The 20,131-nt window shown below is 44.2% G+C and overlaps 1 protein-coding gene across 1 annotated transcript in view; it reads right to left on the reverse strand.

The window, feature by feature from the left end:
- Window positions 1–7,863, reverse strand: part of UNC79 (unc-79 homolog, NALCN channel complex subunit) — a 129,543-nt gene extending 121,680 nt beyond the window's left edge. The window contains 2 exon segments of the mRNA XM_033140685.1: window positions 648–768; window positions 7,684–7,863. Coding sequence (XP_032996576.1) covers window positions 648–768; window positions 7,684–7,705 — 143 coding nt within the window. The 5' untranslated portion in view covers window positions 7,706–7,863.
- Between the last annotated feature and the right edge of the window lie 12,268 nt (window positions 7,864–20,131).

The following is a 20,131-nucleotide window of genomic DNA, read 5'->3' on the forward strand; positions in this document are numbered from 1 at the left end:
ACTTTGGGGTTAGGATATCCTGCCTTAGGATGACGAATTAGGAGATATTACTGACCAAGTCGCCTTCCACTCCTGTTATGCTGTGGTATGGAACAGGTTATATAGCCACTGGTTGTTAAGCAGTTTGGTTGGGCAAACTGAGGACTGGTCTACATAAATGCAGCAGAATGGGTGGGGAAAGTTAAGGCTCGTAGAATGAACTGGATCACTGCTGACTGATTGCAGGCAATCACAGTTCTGAATGCTCTGGTATATTATTAGCAACCTCCTGCAAATGGAAAATCAGCGTAACAGGTAAAGGGGGGGTGATCACCTTTCCCCCCTGATTTGCTAGGTAAAGGGGGGGTGATCACCTTTCCCCCTGATTTGCTAGTGTTCCAATTGCAGGGAGTCTTCTTGGAGAAACAGGTGAAATACGCAGCCAATAGTGGTACAGTCCTTCACCTCATTCTCCCTACATTCTGCTGCACATACTCATAGCTTCCTCCTAGACAACCACTGCTGAAGTCACTTATTGCTTCCAGATTTTATACTTCATTGAGCTCTGACACATCTAGCAGAACACCATTCTATTTTTCATAAAGCTATTCATACACTTCATTTAAAACCAGTATATATTTTCTATGAAAGCATAATTTAAAGCTTACCTTAGCAATGTCTGAGAAAAGTATTTCAGAGTGTTTGCAATGTCAGTTCCAGAGGGGACGGGATAAATGTTGTGAAGAACACGGTTATGGTATTCTTGCAAGTAGCGGATCTTGGAAGCAACTGGTTTTTGTTGTGTTTGAAGAAAATGGAAAGGGGGAAAAAAGAACATGTATCTTAGTTCTGTTCTTGTGGATAGAAAAATAATATAGTTTTTCTGCATTCAGGCCACAATTCAGCACAGTTACAGCTAAGCTAAGCTAACTGTGATCTATGATCATGGATCTCCCAGTTTTTTAAAAAGTGAACAGCAGTTGTCGGGAGGCAAGGAGGAGTCAATTGGATCGGGGCCATAGTGCTGGTGGAAGGAAGACTAACTGTACCCTCATATACTCCGAAACCCATTTAATTTAATGGACTTCCGCATGACTAACTCTGTGTTGAACTGTGGTCAGAATCTAATATATTCAGGCTGAAGACAGTTGCCAGTTAGATTTTATTGCAAATGTTCACCAAACTTAAACAATTTTATTGGTGTCTGTTCCCTCCCCCATATAATATTTGTACAAAGTCAAGTAAAATATCAAGAAACCAATGCAATGATTATGTCTTCATAAAATCAATCAGACAACACCTTTCAACCCTCAAAAGTGTCTCCAATATGGGCTTACATCCCAAAAATATGCTTAAAAGTGCATGCCCAACAATGGAAAATTGGTGTGGCTTGCCACATTTTGCCCAAACGTGCACCCTTTCTCTCCTTAGCATGCCATGAGGAAGTCTACAGCTAACCATAGTTTCCCATTCTGCCTCAAACTGCAGAAACTGTGGTTACCAGGCTTGGAGCAAGCCAAGATCTTACACCAACTTCAGAGTTTCCTCTTTCTCGAAGGCTTGCCCAAATCACTGGAAGTACAGGAGACAGAACTAAGGAGATCAGAATAAGCAGTGATGTATTATGTATTTCGCCTGCACTGCTACCCAGGAAACTGGCCATCGACTACGTGGCTGTAATCATGAAACCAAAACAGTACCAAGTAACACAAGGTATAAGTACAGATGATTTGTTGTACACTATGTGTTTTATACTGTAAAAAGGGGTTTACCAGGAAATGTGCTTGTGCTTTACATTGCAAGAAGGGGCTGGCTTGAGGTGGCATAGGGAGGCCTCAAGAAGCAGTGTAAAGACAACTGTATAATCTCAGTACTCAGTGGGCTGATCAACCAAGGGGACAAGAAACCAGAGGTGAAGTTTTTGGAGGCCCCAGAAGATATGGTTCTTGCTTCTGACACTGCCATATTGAAGCATCACCCAGGAATAAGTTACAGCCCGATCTATTAAAAATTCCTTCCAGTAGCACCTTAGAGACCAACTAAGTTTGTGCTCATACCAAGAACAAACTTAGTTGGTCTCTAAGGTGCTACTGGAAGGAATTTTTTTATTTTATTTTGTTTTGACTATGGCAGACCAACACGGCTACCTACCTGATCTATTGACTGCATTGTTAAATATAACTGATAGAATTGCTGGCTGCAGACAACCAAAGAGAAAGGTTTTTCTACCACGGTTTTGCCCGGTCATTAATGAAAATGTGGTGTGTGTGTTTTCTTGTGGAGAAGGTGGCAAGGCTTCGTCACGCTTACTACTTGGTAAGTTGGTCGTATGTGTTAGCAATCACACTAGTTGTTGTTGTTGTTATTATTATTATTATTATTATTATTATTATTATTATTATTATTAAAATTTGTATACTGCCCTATACCCATAGTTCTCGGGGCAGTGTACAACTTAGTTCCATGGCTGGCTGTCTAAGCAACCCCTCACAGGAATCTGCCATTGGTAGGTTTTCATTTCGAAAATACTGTTGAATTACTCAGAGCAATTTCATAATACAGTAAAAACATATACAAAACAATGGCATGTATTGTTTAAAAATTACATATATATTATAAACACACCCAATTTCAAATCCAACATGGATACCAACTGGGATAAAAATCTACCCTTGTTTTTATTGAAGTTGTAAGATACCTTGAGAATGTTTTATATTCAGTGGGAGGGTAGAAATGTTTTGAATGAATAAACTTTCACCCTACAGTTAAGCAGTTGATAGGTTTATTATGCAGCCAATGGCAATGAAGGCAATAAATTAAACAGCAACCTATTAATCATCGTAAGAAAGGGAAAATGTAAAGGAATGTTACCATAAAAACTTACAAATGAAACAAATATATGGGGGGGGGGAATCTTTGCCCAGATTTTCCCATTTGTCATGTGATTGCATGTGGCAAAGAAAACAGTGACTCATAGAGTTCATCTGCCTCTGTTTTCTTCTGTAAGAGTGACTGAGATGTTTACTGCTGAGAAATCTCAGCGTGCCTAAGCAGATATTTGAGTGAATATTGTCATGAGCTATTTGCACTTGTGTTGCTACTACTCTCACTATCCCTGGCCATGCTGGCTGTGGCTGATGGGATTTGGAGTCCAACCATCTCTGGAGGCCCACAGGTTCCCCAACCCTGCAGTAGATGGATCAGACTTCTTCTCCATTGCTCCAGAAGGCTGCACTAAGATCCATGGGTGTGTCTTCAGCATATTGCTGACAACATACTCCAAACCTCCAGATAACCCCACTCAACTGTTTCATGTAGATGTTAAAGAGTGTAGGGGATAGAATAGAACCTGTGGAACCCCACAATGAAGGCTCTACGGGGCTGAGAAACACTCCCCAAGAAAGACCCTCTGCAGATGACCATCCAAGTAGGACTGGAACCACCACAAAGTGGTGCCACCCATCCCTAACTCCTGAAGGATACCATGGCTGATGGTATCAAAAGTCACTGAGAGGTTGAGGAGAATTAACAGGGGCACATTTCCCCTGTCTCTCTCCCAACAGAAGTAATCATTTAGGGCAGGGGTGGTCAACTTCAAAGAGAATGTGATCTACTCACAGAGTTAAAAACAGGCAGTGATCTAACCCCTTTTGGGGGGTTCAGGTCAAAGTTGTTGAGCTTTTTTGTAGGAAGGAAAGTCCTGTTTTGGGGGGTTCATGTAAACGTTGAGCTTCTTTAGGGAGGAGGAAAGTGACATTCAGCTTTTTTTTAGGAAGGAAAGCCCTGTTTGTTGAGGTGTTTTTTTAGGGGAGACAAAGTTTTTTAGCTTCTTTTGGGGGAGCCACTGATCTACCGGTGATCTACCACAGACATCCAGTGATCTACCAGTAGATTACGATCTACCTGTTGGACATGCCTGATTTAGGGTGATCAAATCAGTTTCTGTGCCAAAACCCAACCTAAACCCTGATTAAAATGGCTCTAGAAAATCATTTTCCTTCAAGAGTGCCTAGATCTGGTCCACAACCACATAAAACACAATGAAAACAATACAAAATTATCAGTAAAATGACTAATCAACAAAGTTTAAACAGCTGCATGGGCCTGACAGCATAAAAATGTGTTCAACGGACATACTGACATTCAGTAACACAGATATTGTTGTTGTTGTTGTTGTTGTTGTTGTTGTTGTTGTTGTTGTTGTTGTTATTATTATTTATTCTCAGTCTTTTGGCTAAGAACAAGTGTAGCCACTATGTTTTTCACCTTTATTGGGATCAAGCTGCAAATTCAGGTAGAAGATTTTATTGACAGAGAAATTGGATTAATATGCAACTGTGGTCAGAATGAAACAGTCACAAATCAAATTTCAGGCCTCAAAGTAGCATTTATTTATTTTTTTGATTTACAGGGGTTTTCCTATCCTGTGAAACTTGGAAGGAAGGGTGAGATATAAATTCAACGAACAGATAAATAACATACAGGTATTTTGCAGTGACAACCAGACGTTTGTCTGTGAGTGATTTAGAGCTATGTTGGTAAATGACAGATCTGAAGAGAATGATGTCATATTTTTAAAAGCCAACCCTTTCCGTAGCCCAATCATCTAGGATACATCTGGACTACAAATTTATATCAGTTTAATTATCACAGTTTCCCCCCAACCCTGCTATATAATCCTACAGTTTGGAGACAGGAATATCTGATCAAGACCTCTCACACCTCACTCACAGAACTACAGTTCCCATGCTTTTAAGCTGAATACAAGTGGCTCCTAAACCCGTTTAACACAGCATTCCCACACATGTCTGCTCAGAAGTAAGCCCCATTAAGTTCAATGGGGCTTGATTCACAGGTAAAATGGTTGTGGAAGAACAGTCTCAGTCTGTAGCATAGAAATGTTTAAAAATGGTTTTATTGCCTCTCCTGGGTCTATAATTTTGTTTCCCCTCAGTTTTATTGTATTACAAAAGCATGTGTGGTGTGATTATTTTATTACATTGTACTTTTTTGTTCAACACTGCAATCCACCAGGATGAATGGCAGTTGAATTTAAAAATATAAAATACAGTACATCCTTAGAATATAATAAAGCTGTTGGGATTGCTTCTTCCAGCAGAAGAAGCAGAAGAAGAAACTAATTTTTTTTTATACAGAACCTTTCAGTGAGTGCATTTTCACTTTCCCCTTTTCATAGATGCTACCAGGATAGCCTTCCCTTCTTCTTTTCCCAGTATTTCTTTGGTCTGTAGATGGAAGGGTTGGCACACAATTAACAGGCTCATGAACACTCAGTTCTGACCTAATCCTCTTCCTCAGCTATCTCCTACATATTATGTTTGTTCAGATCCTTTTTATGTCAATAGACTCAGTAGAAAGAGTCCTCTGTGGGATCTTCTCTCCTGTCTCTGTACCAACCCACCTACAGTAGATATAACATGCATTAATAGCTGTCCATTTTAAAAAAAAGGAAATAGCAGGTGCATTGGGGTTGATCTGGATCATGACCACAGGGAGCAGGGTTCAACTCTTTGTCCCCTGCTGTAGTCCTCATCAGGATAAGAGGACATTTGCCCTATATTTGCATTGGAAGGAAGTCTCTCAATTGCACCAGTGAAAACTTTCTTTCCAGTGCAAATAGCAGGCATGGAGGAGGGCTATCTGGACTGGCTCCACAGTTGGGTAGAAAAATGGGTAAAAAAAACCTCCACACCAGCATACCTTTTTCTGGATTGGACACCCTATGTCTGCTACTTGACTTTCAAATGCTCACTCAACTGTTATAGCTCCCTGTCTACTTTGGCCCTGAAAACAATGGGAATAGGACTCCGACTACACAATTCTATGTATGTCTATGCAGAAGTAACTCTCATTGAGTTCCATTGTGGTAAGTGAGCATAACAATGAGCCTTTAGTCCATCATTTGCTTGATTACCCCTGGCCTGGAGCTGGGGGTAGTTTCTGGAAACTGATATTGGGTAAGAGAAGGAAGTGAATGCCTTTGTTTCCTTTAACAATATGTGGAGAAAATAAATTACATCAGCATCGTTTCCCTGATCTGTGGAAGGCAAGCAGAAAGAACAACCCATTATTCTAGTTAGTTAGTTAGTTAGTTAGTTGCTCTGATCCACAGACTGATTCAGTTATCCAAGCTCTGGTGTATACTGTCCAGAGAAGTTTATGTATCTCCTTCCTTGATGGTATTCAGGAAAAGACTAGATAGATACTTCAGATGTGGACCGTTCTGTCTTTGGCTTGTGGACTGGAATGATCTGTCCATATTCATGGCTCTGCAGTTCTGTTATCAGTGACATCATTTCATCCTGCGTTGTTCAACCACAGATAATCATCTTCCTTCATTAAACACACTAAGGAGGAAGTATTTGCCTGCCACCTACCAAGGGCATTTAACTGAAGCAAGCTTGAACATGAAGGAGGTTATTCTAAAGGATCAGTGGTGGACTCAGTGCAAGACTTTGGGAGCAGAAGTCCAGCGTCCCACTCAGCAGAATGAGCAGGAAATTTCCCAATGCAGCAGAGCTTGCTTAGCACAATTTTTAAAGTAAGTGAAGTACTACACATTGCCATCTAATGGGGGAAGGGCCTAAAAATTAAGCCCAGAATCTAAAATTTCCCAAGTGCAACACTATAAATGAAGAAACAATTCTGTACACTTCCAAGAAAAGTTCTAGAACCTTCTTCCTTGAGAGGTAGCCAAAGGAAGATAGGCAAGAACTGGTCATTGATACTTTGCTGCAAGATATTGGAGCACCTGCAGTATCCAAAGGTCCCCTGCAAGTATACGGTGCCATGATTCTATTATACCTTTTCATTCAGTGTTGGTCAATGAAGCTACAGAAATAGTCAGCTGACCCTGCATCACAGTGACCTGATAGGGTATCTTGGAAGCAACGGGCTTGTATATATATGGATCTGACCAATCCCTCTTTTCTTCCTCTAATTACATCTCCGTTTATCTGAGTGTGTAAATATTACTTCATTGGCAACTTGAAGAAGCCATAAAGGAAGACAATCTCCACCCAGTCCAAAATATCAACAAAAGCAAGATTGGGTGTGGGAGAAAGGCAAGAGATAGCCTATTACTGAGGGCCTCCAAGATATTATTTTTATTTTCAAGTCATCCAGTACAGTGCAATAAGGAAATGAAAATAATCTGGTAGGAAGATTTCCAAAACCTAGCAACGGAATCAAATCAAGTGTGTTAAGCTAGGTCCTCTTAAAAAAAAAAAAAAAGGTGGGGGAGAATCATATCAAAGGCCTACATTTCCTCTGTATGTGTCGAGACAGTAACCATCTCCCTTCTTTTAGTAAATATAGGGATTCAAACACTCCATGGTGCTTTTGAAGGGATTGTGCTTTGTAGATGAACATCCTTAAGGGTGGCCAACATAATAGGCGCAGAAGGCCCGGGGGAGACCAGAAGGTCCCCAGAATCAAGCTCTTTAAACCGCAGTGCTCTTCGATCTTCCTAGATCTGGGCTTCCCCCTCTGCCCCTCTGCATGCAAGGGCGGAGAAATAGCCTGCCGCATTCAGCACCACGGACAGCGCCATCCCTTCCCGTCTCTTCCCCTCACCCCCCACCCTACGCCCCCAGTTTGCCCCCTTCCGTCCCTGCCGGTGTTTTCCTTTGCCCCCTGCCCCCCCCCCACCGTCTCTTTGCCGCCGCGGGGTGGGCTACTTACACTGCTCCGCTTTGGTGGACATGGTGGGGCCCGGGTGGAAGTGGTTGCTCCCAATATTGGCGGCGCGGGGTCCTCTCCGTCGGCTAGCGGGGAGCGGCGCTCTCCTGCCGCGGCGGTGAAGTCACCCTGTCTCCCGATCTGCATTCCTCCCCCTCGGATGCCTCTACCATCGCTACGGAGCTGCAGGGAAGGGAAGGGAAGGGAAGCGGGGCGAAGGAGGGAGGGGAGAAGCCACGAGGGGGCGGATTCGAAGGAGCCCTGAAGAGGAGCCCCCGCGCGCTCCAAGCGCGGACCCCCGTTCCCTGTCCTAGGCTAGGCGGTGTCCGGAGGCGAGCGCGCGTAAACGGCGACGCGCGGAGAAGGGCCCATTTTACAGCCAAGGCCAAAGTAATAATAAAGAGGGCCTCTCCTCCCCCCCCCCCGCGTTTGCGTGAAATGAGCTCGACCGGAGAGGAATGTGGAGGCGGGGGAGGGGGGAGTGTTCCATTCATGAAGACGGGCGGCTGAGCGCGGCCAGCCTTTTAAAGGGACTGCCATTCGCAGCCCCCGCGGCAGGGAGGGGCTCCCACTTTTTCTGAATGGGAAGCGCGCCGCCGCCTTTTGCAGAACCTGCTCCAGGGCTGGATTTAGGGTTGCCATATTTTGGAGAGAGAGAGAGAGAGGAAGGACGCTGTGAAGGCCATTCAAAGCAATAATTGCAATTTAAAAAAAAAAAAATACCCCAGAAGAAGAGGGCGTGTCCTGGAATAAGAGGACACATGGCAACCTTAGCGCCCGCCAAAATAAGCACGTGCTTATGGCATCAGGGGAAGTGGGGGATTCCCATAATAAGCTGCTGATTGGCCATCCAGCCAGCTGCTCTTATGTCCTTGCACTAAAGCACTGGATTTGACATTGTATTTATGCATGTTTTTATTGTAATTTTTCTTCCAAGGTGTTTTATTTGTTTATTTGTTGCATTCCTGCCTTTTTATTCATTGCATTTTTCTCTAAGGAGCTCAAGGTGGTGTACATGGTTCTCCTTCCGCTTCCTCATTTTATCCCCAGAACAACCCTGTGAGGTAGGTTAGGCTGAGGTAGTGATCAGCCCAAGGTCACCCAATGAGCTTCCTGGCAGAGTGGGGATTTGAACCCTGGGTGCAACCTCAAGTTTAGATTCATCTGCCTCCCCACCCCCACCCCTAGACATTTTCTGGGCTCTGCACCTGCCTAGTGTGTGATTCAGAGCAGGCCCCTTTCCTCCATGACGGCCTTGGGTTCCCAGATCAAGATGAAAAGGTAAAAAGGTAAAGGACCCGGATGGCTAAGTCCAGTCAAAGGCAACTATGGGGTTGCAGTGCTCATCTTGCTTTCAGGCCAAGGAAGCTGGCATTGGAACAGCTTTCTGGGTCATGTGGCCTGCATGACTCAACCACTTCTGGCACAACAGAACACCGTGGCGAAGCCAGGGCACACAGAAATGCTGTTTACCTTCCCGCCACAGTGATACCTATTTATCTACTTGCACTGGCGTGCTTTCGAACTGCTAGGTTGGCAGGAATCGGCAAGCCCAAGAGGCTCAGTGGTTTAGACCACAGCGCCACCCGTATACCTTCCCAGTTCAACCGCCATTTAAGACAGAAAACATAAAATTAAAAAATTCCTTCCAGTAGCACCTTAAAGACCAACTAAGTTTGTTCTTGGTATGAGCTTTCGTGTGCATGCACACTTCTTCAGATACACCATTATCCTTCAGATATACAATTGTTCCTGATGTAGATCTTCACTCACCCCTCTTGTTCCCTGTGTAAATTCCCATTCCTCCATTGTTCCCAGTGTTGATCTTCACTCCCTGCTTTGTCCCTGGGTGCAGGAGGCATTTTGTGGTTTGCTCCAGTTGCCAAAACATCTGGAGCTTCAGCTAGGTGAAAATAACAAGGCGGTCATTTTCATGCTCTGTTCTTGCAATATAACAAAGCAGCAGGGTAATTTTATTTTTAATTCAAGGGGAAAGCTTGAGGGTTTGGGGCTTTTTTAAAAAAAATGCACACAGAAGAATTAGAAGTCTGAGACAGGTCACATTTCTGTGGAAATTTTTCAAGATGTCAGTGACATAAAACAGGTTGCTCCGGCCTCCTAGGTTGTCCAAACATCTAAATGTAGCAAATTCAAGAACACCAAGTCCTGGGAATTAAATTACTCAAGTATCTTCAATGCTAAGGTCATTGTTTTCCCGTAATTTCCACAGAGTCAATTTGTTTAGTTAATTCTCCAGTGAACTGCTACAGAACCTTGGTGATCCAGCTGCAGATTGTTGTCTCTTTCCTTTGCTCCAAGTAAATCAAGTAGGGAACAAAACTCTAATTACCGTATGTGAAATATTCTGCATCATCTTCCTGGTTGTACTGCCAACCAGATTGGGGGGGGGGGGACTCATGTCTTTCTCTCCCTCCCTCCAACTGGCTTCATTTGCAACACAATCCTGTGAATGTTGGCTCGGAAATGCCCCACTGAGTTCAATGGCGCTTACTCTCAGGTAAGTGGGCACAGGACTTCAGCCTCACAGAGCAATTCTGCAAACCTCTGCTCAGAAGTTGGGGCTAAATCCCAGATTAATGGGTATAGGTTTACAGTCTTAATTGCCTTTCCTTCCCCTCTCAGCTAGCAGAAAGTAATTAATACCTATAAGCCATCAAAGCCATTATTAAGCAAACAACTTTATCTAGCAAACAATACAAGAGCTTTGCATATTCAAAGTCTATGTTTGCAGCAACTTAAAATGCAAGTTACTGAGGTTTGTAAGCTTCCAAATGCAGCAAATATTTAAAGAAATTCTTTATTCTGAATAAACACTATGGTATGTACTTTGCAGTTTATATTTTGTTGCCATGCAATGGCCCAATGTGGTTTTTATTGTTCATAAATGCTTGGGGGTGCTCATTAAAAATGGTGGGGTGGGGGGAATAAATTGTAATTCATGTTTGCTTCAAATAATGAGGAAAACTTTCTAGAAGTTAACTTGGCAAGGCCTATCTAGCAGATCTGCAAAAACAGTCTGCTTCTGGCAAGAAAATTTGCTACTGAGTTAATAATGCTCTGCTCTCTTTTCTCAGGAGACAGAAGACTGTTGGATTTTTCCACGTACTCAGTTGGATATAGATGGGGGTTGAAGAAGCTTAAGAATAAGCTGTACCATGACAACTTTTGATTTTGCTATTTGAAAGAGAGAGGTTCTCAAGTCTAAATCCTTTAATGCCCTGATTTGGTTGGATTTCTGATGCAGGCATTCCCAGAGAACATGCAGAAGGGAGCTTCCTATATCCCCTGTATGATGTCTGAATGCACAACTAACATGAAAATCAATACATCTGCAAAGAAAACACAGTAAAGATCAAGTGAAGCCTTAATTATGTATGTGAGAGCCAGCGCTGTCTCATTTATTTGATTGTTTATTCCATTCATCAGTCATCCAATAGCAATAGTTCTCTGGGACTAAATGGATTGTGAAAATGGATTAAAAATCACAATTCCAATAAAACAAGAATCAATAAAAGCACTTTAAAAAAAAACTTTGAAAAAAATCATTCCGAAACAGAGACCTAGAGCAGATGGGGGGAAGCTCCCAAGATCAAACTCTGCCACCTCCATTTAAAAGCATCCGAAAGGAGGTGCTAGGAAAGATCTCTGCCTGGGGAGCCAGTGTGGTGTAATGGTTAAGAGCGGTAGACTTGTAATCTGGGGAACCGGGTTCGTGTCTCCGCTCCTCCACATGCAGCTGCTGGGTGACCTTGGGCTAGTCACACTTCTCTGAAGTCTCTCAGCCCCACTCACCTCACAGAGTGTTTGTTGTGGGGGAGGAAGGGAAAGGAGAATGTTAGCCGCTTTGAGACTCCTTCGGGTAGTGAAAAGCGGGATATCAAATCCAAACTCTTCTTCTTCTTCTTCTTCTTCTTCCTTAGGCCTAGGAACATAGAAAGCTACCTTATACCAAGTCAGACCATTGATCCATCTAGCTCATTATTGTTGACAGCCTGCCAGAATTTCCAATGGTCTCAGTCCGTTCAACTTCCAAAATGTTTGAAAACCAAAATGCCGCTTCTGACTGGCTGCAGGAAGCTCCTGCAGCCAATCGGAAGCTGCAGAAGCCCCGTCAGACGTTTGGCTTCCAAAAATAGTTCGCAAACCAGAACAGTCACTTCCGGGTTTGCGGCGTTTGGGAGCTAAAACCTTCGAGAACTAAGCTGTTCGAAAAAGCAAGGTACGACTGTACTTCGCTCAGAATGAAATTATATTCAGAATGGAAGCATGCAAGAACTGGTATCAATTCCTTCATTAGCATGAATGGGGATATGTGACAGGGCAAAATGAAGATGGCTTGAATAAATATTTGATTCTTTATCTCTTGCTAGCAGCCAGAATAGCTATTGCAAGAAAATGAAAATATCTAGAGGGATTACATAAGGATTTATGGTGTGGTGAAATCTGGTCCATAGCTATAAAAATGAACTAAAACATTAAGGTATGCTAGAGAACAAACCAAAAAAGATTCATTTTCAACTATGTAGCAAAAAAAAAACAATATTTTGTATATTCATGACGATAGCAGCATTCAAATGCCTCCTGTAAAATATGCTATTGGAAATTCTTAGCAAGCAACTATTCGGTTTGAAGGGGCTGATGGGGCAATGCACCTCTCCCAATGGTGGCCTGTGTGGGGTTTTGGCACCCGATCCACAACAGTGGCAACTTTCCAGCTCAGGGCCAGCCCCACTGGGTTGCTATCAGGCCGTAGGTGGGCCTTAGCCAAATCTAGTCTTACCTGTAATCAATAAAGTTGTGGGCTAATTCAGCCCAATACCAATCTCCTGTATTCATTTTCCCCAGACTTCCCACACTTGCTGCAGACATCATGCACCTGTGGCGGCAATTGAAACATGCAGAAATGGACTCTCTGTGTAGCCTAAGAACCACAACACTTTAAGGGAAGAATGCTGAGATTTCATAGAATCGTGGAATCATAGAGTTGTAGAGTTGGAAGGGACCACGAGGGTCATCTAGTCCAACCCCACTACCCTGTGGGAATCTTTTGCCCAATGTGGGGCTCGAACCCATGACCCATAGATTGTCTCATGCTCTATCAGCTGAGCTACAAGGCTAAAGTAGAGTCATGGGTGGTTCCCTCCCCCCCCAAAAAAAAAATGCAAAAAGTTTTTTTATTTATAAACTTTATTAATAATATTAAATTCTACAAACATCATCAATGGAAAACACAAATTAATGACCCATCAATTGATTTTACAAATACAGTATCCATAATAACTAAACTGTCACTCATTCAACGAGCACTTCCATAACTATGTAATTCAGTTGTCTTTTAGACTGTCTTAAAGATAGCTGCTGGTTCTGCATCAATTTTATCCAATTAATGACTCCTAAAGAGGATTTTTTAAATATATATGTGTATCTCTAAACAAATCATTTTAGCAACCCCTTTGGAGAATTCGCTGAGGAAGGGCTGCAGCTCTGAGAGATGCCTGTGAAGATGTGTCTTCTTTGTTTTATATTGTGTTGTTGAAAACCGCCTTGTGTATAGTAATATAGAAAGGTGGCATACAAATTAAAAGTGAAATGGGGGTGGGTGAAATTAAGCTTCTGCTATCACAAAGGAGATTTCCCCACCTTCTGAGGCAGTCCATTCCACAGTCAAACAGTACAGTCCGGGGAGAACTTCTTCCTAATGTTGAATCTAAACCCCATTTCTTGTGAGGTTGGTTTGGATCCTGCCCTCTGGGGCAGCAGAAAATCTAATTCTTTCCTTCATCTATGTGACAGCCATTCAAATATTTAAAGATTGCTTATTACATTGCCTCTTCCCATTTACATTGCAGCTCCTAGATGGCCCACGGTGCTTTTATTTCACATATAAAAACAGATTTGTAATTCCCAACCAACTAAGCATGTGTGTTCATTAGCTGTGTTCTAATTATCAGTGTGGGAGATCACATAATTCTATCTATTCCTATGGTAACAAATTAAGATGTGTGTTCCAGCAGCATCTAATGAGATTTGTGCAGACTACTAATTTTGGGGGAAGTTGTGTTTCTTCACAGATCATGGATGAAAGCAAGATCCCCCTGCAGGCTAGTTGAGTGTTCTCTGCCAATTAGCTCTTTAAAGTATATATGCAGTACGACAAATTCTATCAATTATATTCTAACACTATTAAATATAAATCAGATGCAAAGTAGAAGAAGAATATAATGAACCCCAGTTTCAAAACAACTTTATAAGGCCTGTTTAACCGTCTGTGACACAGGTGACAGCTAATTAGGATTTCCATTATGCTTGTTGGCATTTTGCATAATTGTCAATGACAGGCTGGACACTGAGGGGTAGTGGCTGGATTCTGATGAGCAGGCACCAGGAAAAGGGAGGTTGGAGACTGGCTTGGAAGAAGGGATCTGGGAGAGCCTGTAGCAGCCAGGAGTTGAGAGTCAGAGGCAAGAGAAGCTGCGGGATTCTAGAGTGAAGAACAGTTGCAGGAGGAGGGAGAGACAGGCCAGGCTGGTGGAGAGTCCAGGGCTTTCATTATGAGGTAGGAGAGCTGGGGGGGGGGGGAATTCACATCAGTCATTGGTTTCTGCCCCTTTGGTTTCAGATAGTACATGGTGGTAGCAGGGCCATCTTAGGGAGATCGGCCGCCGTGGCGCGGCGATCCCTCCAGTGCCCCTGGTGTGCCGCCTCTCCGCTACCTCCCTCCCGCACTTGCCGCCCCTCAGGAGGGGGGGTGGGCAAGCGGGGGTGAGGGGCGTGGTGCTGGAGCGGCGCGGGGCTCTGTGTGCCCTTCCAGTGCTCCCGGGACGGGAGGCGAGGGCGGCTGGCTTGCAGCCAAAGCCCGGGACCGGCATGGGTGGCAGCGGCTGCTCCACCGGCGGGCGAGCGCCCAGCCGACAGCCCACCCGTGGGGGCGGGTTGGGGAGGGGGCGCCCGGTATGCCGTCGGGCTCATGGGGGCACACCTGGGGGGGCCGGCACCCTGGCGCGGCGCACCACTAGCCCCTATGGATGAGACGGCTCTGGGTAGTAGTAGAGTCTAAAAAGCCTGGGACACAAATTTTCTTTCTTTTTATATATATATAAATTTGGTTTTCCAGATTAAAATTTGACAGTCCTATATCCAACATACAACATAGAAACAAGATTCCAAAGAATCTCCTGTGTTTCCCTCCTCCCCCCTTTTTAAAATCATTTTCTCCTGCATCTTTTATAATAATCCAAATCTTTCACCTGTCCATTGTGTCCAAAATCCACCATTAAACTACAAGTGTTATTCCAATCCTAGTAACGATTTTAACTGGTTTTTAAGATAAGTTATAAATTTTTCCCATTCATTATTAAAATTTTGGTCTTCCTGATTTCTGATTTTTCCGGTCATTTTAGCCATTTTGGCATAATCCATGAACTTGATCTGCCATTCTTCTCTGGTAGGGACTTTTATCTTCTTTCCATCTCTGGGTCAATAACATCCACGCAGCCATGGTTGCCTACATAAATAGTCTTTTGGCTCCCAAGGGACACAAATTTTCACGGTCCTCTAGCAGCTATGGTGACTCATTTACCAGAAGTAATGTGTTTAGCGATAACTCTGTGTATACTGACCAAACTAAGCCTCCTGATGCATATTTTGCTCTAGATGTGCAATATATTGGCATTATTTTCAGCTCTCCTACCACACTACCATGCCTCCTCTTTCTGCGGCTGCCTGTGCTGCTCCACTGTCTCCCAGGACCAGGAGAGGATTGGAGGGGGAGCAGAAGCAGGTGACACACAGGTGGAGTCTTTGCCTACTTGTGTGCAGCTCAGGTAGGGGAGATACATAAGCCAAGGTAGAGGGTGGGGTGTCAGGGACTGGCAGAGGACGAATGGTGGAGACTGCCTCCCCAACCTGACCCTTCCAGGGAGGAGGAAGAGGAAGACAGTATAGATTTACCACAGGGCTTGGAGGGATGTCACAGCTCAGAGGCAGATGAGGGGGAAAGATGGGAACTAATTGGAGAGGAGGAAGAGGAAGAGGGGACAACAGCTGATGGACACACAAACACCCTCCCAGAACACAGCGAGCCTTGAAAGTAGGAGAGCAAAGAGCTCAAAGACAGAGGCAGCACCCATAGAAGTGATGAAGGAGGAAGTGGGAGAAACAAGTGTGTGGAGATTCACTCGGGACAACGCCATTATCCAGGAGGCTGGGTTCTCTGTAAATAGTGAATAAAAAGTGGGTGGTAAGAACATTCCTTGTTTTTGTATGTTCCTGGGCAACCGACCATGGGAGTTGCTGGCAGCAGCCTGACACGGGGCCTCTCTGTTGCAGCAATTGCATCATCGGGTACACACCTAGGAGTAGCTGAAAAATGTAGGACTGGTGGACATGCCTTTTCCTAACTTGTAAGTGTACTTTTGACTTAATTCCTCACTGTGGACATTCCGTGCCTGACAGCGCCATGACAGCAGTGTTGCTGTGGGCATGCCAAGGAGTTGTCAACAAGCCAGGACAACCACAGGGCAAGCACACACATGGAAGGCACAGATTGCAATTAGGTCTTTATCTACAGAAAACACCAACACAGCAGAGTCCTCTGGTTCGTATTAATCCGCTGAGACCTTGCTGAAACTGACCACTAGCTCTACCGCTCTACCCTCCCCTTCTAACCTTTTAATCTGGATCCCTCCCAAGCAGATGAACACTATCAGCAGGACTGGGGCTATCTGCACTCACATTGCGACTCCAGACTTTAACTCTGTCCTGGAGGGCCTCCTTCTTCTGAGCCCCCCCCCCCCCATTGCTCAAACCCCTTGCTTATAGCACCTCCCAGCACGTCCCTTCTCCAGACTGCTCCCCAGTGTCCCACCACCAGGATCTGAGATCTAAGTCTTCTTCTTCTGAAGGGGGGGGCTCTTGTGTGGGGGCCTCCCACCACTCTTCCTCATCCAGCCAGTCCATGAAATGGCACCTAGTGGGCAGTGCCAACATGGACAGCACTAAGCGAAATGGGGCAGCTGCTGGAGACCGCAGGTGATCACGCTGCACAGAGTCTTTCCCCAGATCCAGTACAAATGCAGCCTCCTATCTCCTCTTCTGATGACTGTGAGACTAGTGGAGAAGGGTGAACGAAGAGCTACTGCTAAGCTACAGAAGAGCAAATTTCTTGCCTCTGGATTCAGGCATCTTCCTTGAGGCCCTCTGGGACAAACAGCTGAATTGCCTCTCTCTCCCTGGGGCAACGAACTACAAAAATTGGGAGCCAGGCCAGCGAATCACAAGTACAGTAATTAAGGACAACAGCTCCCCTTCTCCTACCATGTAATAGACATGCTTTATAATACCAGAGGGAAATTGGCAAAAAAAAATATGCACCAGGGCCTTTTGTTCCAATCCGCACTTCAAGCAACTGCTCAAGACCTCAGAACAATATATAAACATTGATGTACTTTCCCAAATATGTTATTTATCTCTTAAAAAACAACAACACAACACCACAGTTTCATCTCCTGCCATTCCCACTCCTCTGGTCCATGTCCTTTGTTTACTTGGCTATCAGCAGACAGCCTTATTGCTTATCAGCGACACTTTAATGAAAGATAAATACTAGGCAAGTTATTTCCTGTATGATATACATAGGGAAAGACATGGTGTGTGTGTGTGTGTGTGTGTGTGTGTGAGTGAGAGAGAGAGAGAGAGAGAGAGAGAGAGAGAGAGAGAGAAATGCAACTAAATCCCAAATCTTCTAAGCAATTAGGAATGCTCATTAACTCAAAGTGCACGAATGATCCCCTTGACCTCGAGGGATTACTACTCGTGTGTCCTCAATTCAAGCATGACCATGCTGGTAAAATCAGAGTTTTGTGTTTGCACCTTGTCAAAATCTCTTTGGTGTTCTCTAATGAACACTGGGTTGTTTGGCAAGCTGCAATGAGGAGCACAGGCTTAAAACTACTGTATGGAAATCTTCCCATGGACCTAATAAGTCTAATCAGGCCGGCTGTGGTGAGAGAGCTATCCTACACTTAGGAGCTGAGAAGCTCAATATAAGATCAGTTGAGATACCCCCAGAGACTAACTCTAATCCTCGTGGAAGGCTGGCATTGAGTAATGATGACTTAAATGATTATGCAGGAGAATCCAACATGAGTGCAGCATCAACAAACACAGACTTCACCCTTTACTGCCAATTCTCACAACTTTTTTAAACTCCTTCATTCTTTTTGGGAGATTCAGGACAAATAAAAGAAAGTACTTTCTTCATACAGCATGTAATTAAACTGTGGAACTCACCCCCACAGAGGTAGTGCTGGCCACCAAATTAGGTGGCTTTAAAAGATGATTAGACAAACTCAAGGCTATCAATGGCTACTAGCCATGATGGCTAGGCTCTGTCTCCATCTTGCAATGCTTCTGAATACCAGTTGCTGGAAACCACAGGAGGAGAGAGGGTCCTTGTACACAGGTCCTGTGTTATGAAAGGAAAGGCTTGGGCAAAGAGGAATGATGGAAGGAACCAGTTAGGGAACCACCAAGGGAATAAGGTCCGGAGCCCGTGGATTTGTGGTGGGACAACGATGAGCGGTCAGACAGAGATGAGAGAGAAGACTGGGAAGAGGGGATGTTGGAAACTGAAGATTTTACAGGATTTAGTGAGCTAGGAGAGTCTGTGACAGAATCAGAGACAGAAGCTGAACCACGAGGGTGGAAGGAGAAAGGCCAAGAGGCAGAGATTATTTAGGCTGGTGAAGAGTCCTGAGTGCCTCCCCCTCCTGTTGCAACAAGCTCCCCTTCCTCCTTGTCTCCCAGAACCAGAAGAGGCATGAAAAGGGCGGAGGAGAGATTGGTGACATGCAGACACAGTCTCTGATTGCTTGGGGGGGGGAGAACCCTGGAGAGGAGGGGATATAGGCAGCTGTGGGGAGGCAGGAAACTTCAGTCCCAGCAACTGCTTCAGGGGGGCAAGAACTCCCAGAGAAGTACTGCTGTGCTCATTAGGCCTGGCACTCCTGTTATTGTTTTTGCTAATGAAGAGTTAACTGCAGTTTGCACACTGTGATTTACTACTGGCTCGGTCTTGACATCCTGCTTGTAGGCTTCCTACAGGCAAGGGAGGGGGGCACTGCGGGAACAGGATGGGTCATTGGCCTGAACCAGCAGGCTCTTCTTTTGTCTCCTTGATGCATGACTGTTATTAGCCCATTCAGTTAGGCTAGAATCCCCATTTTTAAGGAGAAACACTGAAGCTGCCCAATAGTTCCATAGTTGCAATGGACACCTGCACCAATCCACCTGGGCAAGGAAGGGGCAAGGCTCAGTCTAAAAGTGCTACAGAAATGCTAATCATGATTCAAGATGAATTGTGATTTATGCTGCAGATTGATATATGAGAAAATGCAGTTACATTTTTTTTAAAAAATTCCAAAAGAAAGGCTAAACACAATTTTAAACAGTTATTTGCATTTGTAAGCATTTGCGTTTTCACAAAGCAACAGTAAGGTAAGAACAACAGGCACAGAACCTGGAATTGGCGCTTCTATTTTTAGCTGGTTGGACTTCAAGGTGACTTTTTTTTTTCCCAGGGCTGTTGATAGCTGATCTGCATCTGATGCATCTCGGACGCAGAAGAATGTCTTCTACCTCATTCTATAGCTTGAAATATGGCTCAGGAACCATCCAGTTGGTCCGAGAATAGCCAGTGAAAACACTGTTAAACCAATGACGGTTTCCTAAATCAAGAGAAAGAAGGGTCATGCAAGGCAAAACAGAGACGCAAGCGAGGCTGCCTGAGAGGGGGGAAGCTTTTTGCCTTACAGATACAGCCAATGCTATTGAACTTTTAAAGCTGTAATCTCAGTAATGTGATAGATGTGAAGAACCAACCACAGTGAAAGTTGATTATCCTACAAATCCAGTCATCAGCTGAAGTAGTGCATGTCAACTGAAAAGCAAAGTGGGATTTGTCATTTTAGGTCACTATGGGCTAAAAATGGGGGTGGGGGATTACTTTCAAAGCTGCACTACAGCTTAGTGGCTTCACTTTCCTTTTTAGCTTTTTGCACAATTTGAGGGTGCGCTGCCACAGCTAAGCAGAAACACAACCTTTTTGGCACGAGATCTTTCACTGCTCCACTTTTCACTGCTCCAGAGCTCCATATGCATGCTGATGTATACATGGAAACCAAAGCAGGTTTCCTTGCCATTGCCAAAACAAAAGGAAATGCATTGCTTAAAAAAAATAAAAAAGAGTGTGGATTTGCAAAACAGTTGCACATGCTAAGTTAAATTTACATACTCAGTTTGAGAAATAATTGCTATCGTTTAAGCAGAGGTACAATGCATCTACTCAAGGAAGATTGTGACCACATGTGTGTCTGCTCAGTCTGCTGTTCAGGTGGTAGCTCAGTGTTTTGTTGGACTACAACTCCCACCA

Source organism: Lacerta agilis, chromosome 1 (assembly GCF_009819535.1).
Source record: "Lacerta agilis isolate rLacAgi1 chromosome 1, rLacAgi1.pri, whole genome shotgun sequence".
NCBI lineage: Eukaryota > Metazoa > Chordata > Lepidosauria > Squamata > Lacertidae > Lacerta > Lacerta agilis.